The 8,091-nt window shown below is 43.0% G+C and overlaps 1 protein-coding gene across 1 annotated transcript; it reads left to right on the forward strand.

The window, feature by feature from the left end:
* On the forward strand, positions 1-2,997 carry LOC112144556 (PAK4-inhibitor inka2). The gene is made up of 2 exons (XM_024269133.2): positions 1-136; positions 1,814-2,997. The coding sequence occupies exons 1-2, from the start codon at positions 119-121 to the stop codon at positions 2,792-2,794; spliced, it is 999 nt and encodes a 332-aa protein (XP_024124901.1). The 5' UTR covers positions 1-118; the 3' UTR covers positions 2,795-2,997.
* Positions 2,998-8,091: the final 5,094 nt, after the last annotated feature.

Here is an 8,091-nt window from a genome sequence, read left to right on the forward strand (position 1 = left end):
TGTTCTCCTCACAGGATCATCAGGAGAACCGAGAGACTCGGATGGGAGCAGACCTCAGATTTAGTTCTTCTAAAGTCAATTCTTTCTTTTTGTTGGTTTGTTTCGCAGACATTTTCAGATGAAAGGAAAAGAAATGGTGAGTTTTCTTTATCTCTTACACACTTTTTTGCAATAATTGTTGAGTAGGATTGCATGCATTGGTCTGACATTTATGTGGATTATTTTGTGCTTGTAAATAGTTGGATATTTGAGCTTTTAGCTGCAGAAATCTGGATTGTTTGCTGCAGTAAATGATCACATGCATGCAGAATCCTGAAGTTCTGTTGGAGTTTTGTTGCTGCATTTGAACAAAAATGGAAGGAATTAAACTGTAGATTGGAGTCTTTCTGCTCTTTTAAATATGTTTCTGGATCCATGTTGTGATCTCTACAGTTCAGTGTGGAGCGTTGGTCAGACCCTCAGTAACTCGATCTCTGGATCATGAAGTCTTGAGCTCTGGGAGCTCCTGACCAATCAGAGAAGAAACAGGAGGATTTTGATGAGTTTATGTTGCAGCAGCTAAATCTGGACACACAGCAGCTGACATTCTGATCGACTACAGATGTCAGTTTGTCTCATCGTCTGATAGGAACATCTGTCTGGAGGCTTAAAGTCACCCTCTGATCAAAATCCTGTTTTTTTTTAGTTTTTAACATGTATTTGTGGCATTTTTTTCTTATGAAAGAGAAAAAATAAATAAGAAATCATCAATCAAGGGTCCCCAACCTCCTGCAAACCAGAACCGGTCCAGCACACCGGTACTCAAACCCATGCAGTACTGTACCTGAACCAGTACCAGGCTAAGGTTAGGGTTCCAGCACTAGGTTGGGTACCGAGTCTTTGGTGAACTGGAAGGAGAAAGAATCAGGATTCTGGAGGAAGTTCTGTCCGCCTGACATCCGGATCAGAACCATTCACTGATATTGATGGACATTTAAATGAAGATTTACGTTAGCGAGACACTATCATAATCAGACAGGGGGTTCAAAAGCCACGCCCCCTCAGAGGAGATTTTGGAAACAGAGGATTCAGATCAACATGAAAAATGTATTTTTGTTCTATATCAAGGGTGCTCAAACTACGGCCCGCGGGCCGGATCTGGCCCTCCTCCACATTTGGCATTTTTCCTTTTTTAGGCTAATTTTGTATTTAGCTAATATTTCAGCTACATGCTAACTGTTTTGGGTACTTTAGACTTTTTTCATTTTTTAGGATAATTTAGAGTTTACCTGATATTTTAGTCTAATGCTAACCGTTTCCACTTTTTTTCTTTTTTTTTTAGCATATTTTGAAATTTAGCTAATATTTCAGCTACATGCTAGCTGTTTTGGCTAATTTGCAGGGTTTTTTTGACCAATTCTGCACTTCGCTAATATTTTAGCTAGCTATCAGCTGCAGCTTTTTCAGCTTAAAAATGGCTTTTAAAGATATTTAAGTTGTGGGATTTTGGTTCAAAACTTCATAATCATAATTAAAACAGTTATAAGAATGTTATTTTTTTTAAATAAAAAATGTCGGGGGGGCTTTAAAGCCTTCCGCCTTAACAAGGTTTGGGCGTTCCCCAAAGTAAATTAACGGACAGATAAATACGCTTTGTGTTGAACAATATGAACATCAAGCCGGCCTTTCAGATTAGAGCAGGAGAAAGGAACGTGCTCGCTGCAGGTCTGAGCACGCCTCCCTGTCGTTACATACATCCTGCGCGGTTTGATGGCAGCAGAAGTTTCCAGTCATCCTACCAATTAATGACATTCCTCTTTTTGTGTGTCTCCAGCTCTGCTTACGTGACTCGGGCGACTGCTTGCGAGAGCAGATGCGGTACATGATGAGGTCCCTGCAGGACCTAAAGCAGCTGCGGAAAAGCTGCCCGGCGGCGCGGCACCCCCTCGCCCCGCTCGGACCCCAGCTCCCCGCCTTGGCGCGTCACTCCGCAGTGGCGCGCGCCTGTCAGCAGCGGGCCCTGCAGAGAGAGCAGCGTGCGCGCCAGCGGATATCGGACGCCAGCATCGCCACCTACGACTCCGCCTGCTGCCTGGCGAGTCCCCTGGAGGAGGAAGACGAGGAGGACGAGGACGACGCCAGCAGCCGGTTGGGCCTTCGCTGTCCCAGCAGCCAGAAGAGCTTGGAGTGCGACTCGGGCTACTCAGAGGCGTCCTGGAAAGACGACGGGATCGTTCTCAGGAGGACTCGGAATGTGCGGGTGTCCTCCTCCGCGTGTGCGCGGATGAACCGGGGGCAGAGCGGACGCGTCCGACCCAAGTCCACGTCCGATGCCTGCCTGGAAACGTGGACATCGTTTGAAGTCAGCGACCAGGAGGACTGGACAAACTCTCTGCTGACCAGAGGGCGCAACCGCCAACCGCTGGTCCTCGGCGACAACAGCTTTGCAGACCTCATACAGAACTGGATGGATTTGCCCGACTGTCCCGAACCCGCAGAGCTGAAGCCGAACGCCGGACAGCGACAGGGAAGAGGTTTCTTCGTGAACATGAGGAGAAAACTCTTTGGCTTTTCTAAGAACGTGGAGAGCCGAGTGCGGATGCGATCCAAAGACTCTTCCGGGGTCAACAGGACGGCCAACGCTCCCAACCGCCTGTCCTGCCCCGTCGTGGCATCGCAGGGAAAGGTGCCCTTCTTCCACCAGTCCCATTCAGGGATACACCAGCTGGATTCAGACTTCTACCACTTCACCACCGTCATGAAGTCGGGCAGCCGGCAGCCCATAATATGCAAAGACATCATCGGTTATGTCTGAGCCTGAAGAATCCTCACGAACTTTATTTTTATGTTGGGAAGGAAAACGTTCTCATAATTATTGTTCTATGTCAGGGGTCCCCCAACTACGGCCCGCGGGCCGGATCCGGCCCTCCTCCCCATTCGGCCCGGCCCCCAAACTGTTTTGGTTAAATTTGACATTTTTTCTGGTTTTTTTAGGTTAATTTGGCATTTAGCGAATGTTTCAGCTGCATGCTAGCAGTTTTGGCTGATTTAGGCTTTTTTCATTTTTATAGGCTAATTTGAAGTTTAGCTAATATTATAGCTACATGCTAACTATTTTGGCTAGTTTAGAATTTTTGAGTTTTTTTGGCTAATTTGGCATTCAGCTAATATTTCAGCTACATGCTAGCTGTTTTGGCTAAATCGGGATTTTTTTTAATTTTTGGCTAATTTGGCAAAAAAAAAAAAAATTGGCACTTTGCTAATATTTTAGCTATTTTAGGTGCTGCTTTTTCAGCTATCAATTTCATCGTTTTCAGCTATCAGCTTCAGTGTTTTTAGCTATCAATTTAAGCATCTTCAGCTAATAATATATCACAGGTAATGCTATAAATATTGTTTTTAAAATGTTTTAGTATCATTTTTTCTATAAAGCTTACAGAAATGAATTATTTAAAATTTGGCTGTGTAGCTTTCTGGAAAACCATAAATGTTTACGTTTATTGTTACACTTTTTCTGTTGTCCTACAAACCGACTCCGGCCCCCCATCAGAGAAGAACACAGTAATGTGGCCCTCACAAGAAGAAGTTTGGGGACCCCTGCTCCATATAAGCCATGTTTTTATATATTTTGTATAAATATTTTAAAACTTGTTGACTGATACTATTGGAGGACACAATGACTCCCCACTGAAGGACTGATTAAAGGAAGTTTGTACTGAACGTGGACTCGTCTGTTTCATTTAATTTGACTCATTTGGATCTTAGAAACTTTAACTTGAATAGAAACAATAAAATGATCTTAACTGAATCTGCGGAGGATTTTGTTCCAAATCGGTCCAAAGATGTTGGAGTTTTGGCAAAGCTGGAAGTGAAGTATTCCCAGGCCAGCAGCAGACTGTGTCAACACGGCGCCGTGTGCCAGATGAGCTCACTCCCCGTGAGGGCGGGCAGTCGGGTGCAGGAGCCGAGCATCTGGTGGTAGACGGAGCAGAAGTTTACTCTACCATTTGCTCCGTGAAGCGTAGCCGCTCACCGCCCGCCTCATTTAACGCCACTCTTGTTTCAGGACCAGCTAACCTAAAACGGTTCGTTTTAATCTCGACTCAGCAACAAAAATGAAGGAAAGCAAGAATTAAAAGTTTCTTGTAGTCATCCTGGGGGGTGGGGGTGCAGCCGCAGGAGCTGCACAGATAAGGCAGGAGTTTGTCAGGCCTCACATCTGCAGCCAGACTCACCAACCAGGCCGAGGATACGGAGGTAATAAAACACTCGGTGTTTGTTCAGGTCTCCTGCTGGAATGTGGTGACCTGCTGAGGACGGAACCGACTCGAGACAGGAAAGCAAACCCACCGAAAACCCTGGTGACTTCTGGGGTTTCTGCCTCATGAGATGCTGAGGTGGAGTGGCCGACCAATCAGAACAGCTCAATTCCTGTCCTGCTCACCTTTGTGTCGGCGTAAACACTGAGCCTCAATTATTCTGGTGGTTAAAGGTGAGAGTCAGCGTTCAGTATCAGAGTGGGAATCACAGTGATGGACACGGAACACAAAAGACACAAACAACGACAAAAGTTAAAGCAAAACAACAAATGTCACAATGACAAAACACGAAATACAATGACAAAACCCAATGCTAAATAATACATTTCACAAAATAACGACAAAACCCAAAGCACAACGACAATATCCAACAACACAACGACAAAAGCCACAACACAACGTCAATAACCACAACACAACGACAATATCCAACAACACAACGACAATATCCAACAACACAACGACAATAGCCACAACACAACGACAATATCCAACAACACAACGACAAAAGCCACAACACAAGGACAAAAGACACAACACAACGTCAATATCCACAACACAACGACAATAGCCACAACACAACGACAATATCCAACAACACAACAACAAAAAGCCACAACACAACGACAATATCCAACAACACAACGACAATAGCCACAACACAACGACAATATCCAACAACACAACAACAATATCCAACAACACAACGACAAAAGCCACAACACAACGACAATATCCAACAACACAACGACAAAAGCCACAACACAACGACAATATCCAACAACACAACGACAATATCCAACAACACAACAGCAATATCCAACAACACAACGACAATATCCAACAACACAACGACAAAAGCCACAACACCAGGACAAAAGCCACAACACAACGACAGTAGCCAACAACACGACAAAAGCTTAAGCACAACAACAAAAGTCACAATGACAAAACCCAAAGCACAATGACAAAATGCGAAATACAACAAAAAAACCCAAAGCTAAATGACAAATGTCACAACATAACAACAAAAGCAGCAGCACGACAAAAGCCAAGCACAATGACAAAAGTTACAACACAACGACAAAAGGTACAACACAACGACAAAAGTCAAAACAAAACGACAAAAGCCGAAGCACAATGACAAAAGCCACAACACGACAAAAGCTGAAGCACGATGACATAAACCGAAGCATGACAACAAAAACCAAAAGACAATGATAAAAGTCGAAGCATGACGACAAAAGCAGAAGCACGACGACAAAAGTTGAAGCACGACTTCAAACGCCACAACACGTGTTTTCGGCTTTTCTCGTAGTGTTGTGGTTTTTTTACATTAATGTGAGCCATGTTGGCCACCGTAGTGAATGGGACTGTGACTGTAAAACTCTCGAGTTATAAAGCTGGTAGAAAAGCGCCACATACTGTAAGTCAGAACCGTTTACCGGATTCAGTCGGTTCTCTGAACAACTGAAAGTCTTTTGGACCATCACAACCAAAGCCACATTTTCTGTGCATCAGTTCGGAGCTGTTTAAAGGAAGTCGAACTATTCACACCAAATCAGAATTCATGCAAACATAATAATAATGGGGTCATTTCACAAAAGCAGAGACGAATTGACCAAAATTCCTCCGAAATGATGTAAAAAACTTTAAATTCTTTTGTCTAAAGTTGTTTCTTTGAGCCCTTTAGTCAAGGAAGGAGTTTTGTTTTCTCTTTAACTCATTTTAGCTCAAAATGTGAAGAGTCGTGTTATTTTGATGCTGTGATTCCTCAGTTTGAAGGTCTTTAGGTCCGACTCGAAGGCGAGAACAGGAGCGGCGTGCTGACTTTTTGGGCCTGAATGATCTGTTTTGGATCAGATCCAGACTGACTCAGTGGGGAGCTGCGTTCTGATGAACTCTACGGAACGGTTTCATGGGGAAAGTGAAAGCGCCCCGTCACCGTCAGGCGGTAAAAGAAGCTGTTTCTCACACGGCAGTTTCACTATCGAGCAATGACAGTGGAATTGTGGGAAGTTTTGAGACTTCAGCTGAAGGTTGAGTCAGAACCAGAGTTTGACGTTCATGTATGTCAAAGCGTTTCCCAACCCTGCTCCTCAGGGCACTCTGACCTGGAGGTTTCCCATGATGCCGTGATTTACCACACCGGGTTCAGATCATTATCGCGTTCTGACGAACCGTGATGCCGGCCGCCATCAGAGGGAGGTGTGAATCAGAACAGCGTTCGCTGAAGAGACACTGATCCCATGAAAGAGCATCCAGCCGGTGGTGTTCACACCAGACTCACAGGAATTGTCTTCTTATGTCTTTTAACTAGTCGATTAAAAAAAATTAACTAGTTAATCGCAAACCTGGGGAAAAATTATTCGCAATTAATCGTTATTTTTTTACAGTATTTGCTGACCACTTATTATCAAAAAATGAAATTTACACACAAAACTGTACATTTAGAACATTCATTTTCAATTTAGGCTGTCAATTGATTGAAAATATCAGATTAATCACACTTTTGTGTTGTGATTCATCAAAATTTTGATGACAATTTGCAGCTTTTGAACAAAAACAGGCCAGAGGGAAATGTTTTCTTCATTTTTATTGACGGAAATTTTTCAATTAATCAAGTGTTAACTCAGAAGTGTAATTATAAACACATCAACAGTAAGATCAGCAGAACTCTAAAGATTTTTATGTAAGTATTACTCCAAGAAAACAGAAATGTTGACACATGGACATAAAGAAATGAACCTGCAGACCTAAAAAAAAAGTTTCGTTCACTGTTCTATATCACTGCACAAACATTTTCTTTCATCAGACCAAAATAAGCATTAAGAGGAGAACTTTCTCTCGAAATGATGCTTTATTTAACTTATGAAGACCAGCATTTATATAAATCGCTTTTCTTTGCCGCTGCAGTCGAGCTTTACGTGAAAAAGCGATCTAAACCAAAAAATAACAAGATTAAAGTACTAAAGACGATTAAATATTTATCTCTTTTGTAAATAACCATAGAATAAGTGGGAAAAAGAAAGTGTTTTAATGCACGCTGTGGAGGACTGCACCACTGTTGCTCTTTGAGGTGTGATTAATTCTGGTTCATTAATCCCATGAATTAACGTTTTTAGTTTTAACAGAAAATGTGCTCTCTTCAAATTCCTCATTTCTGTGACTTTATCTTCCACATCTGCAGCAGATCTATCCTCTGCAGCGTTTTCTCAGAGATTTCCCTGATGAGAAACTGCAGCAGAGTTAAAACAAGCTGCACAGCCAGTTTCACCCTCCAGAATGACTTTCTAATGACCTTTTTGTAACCTGGCGTCTGCTTTTGTGACAGATTCAGACATCAGTCTTCAGCGTCCTTCAGCTGCAGTCGGACGGCGAAGCATCAGGACATCATCAAACCAGCTTTATTTAGAGATCACAGCTGTTTTCTGCTGTTAGCCATAAACCGAACCATTAGGTTCATGGGAATCATAACAGTGGAGATGACACAGGCTATATATCCCAGAAGACCTTGCTTTGGTTCTCATGGTCACACCGGGCCCCCCGGGTCAGACCCCACTTCCTCTGCTCAGCATAACACATGGCTTTAAGGGGAAAGCCAAAAATAAAGAAAACTGCCTCATTAGAGACTTTGGGATGTTTTTATCACCGACCAGCAGAACATGAAATGAGGATGTATCTTTTGGAATCCGTCAGAATGAGAAAACTCATATATGTTTTACATTTAAAGTAGAGCTGCCACGATTAGTCGACTAATCAACGACTAATTTAATGATCGATTAGTTGTTAC

This window comes from Oryzias melastigma, linkage group LG5, assembly GCF_002922805.2.
Source record: "Oryzias melastigma strain HK-1 linkage group LG5, ASM292280v2, whole genome shotgun sequence".
Taxonomy (NCBI): Eukaryota; Metazoa; Chordata; class Actinopteri; order Beloniformes; family Adrianichthyidae; genus Oryzias; species Oryzias melastigma.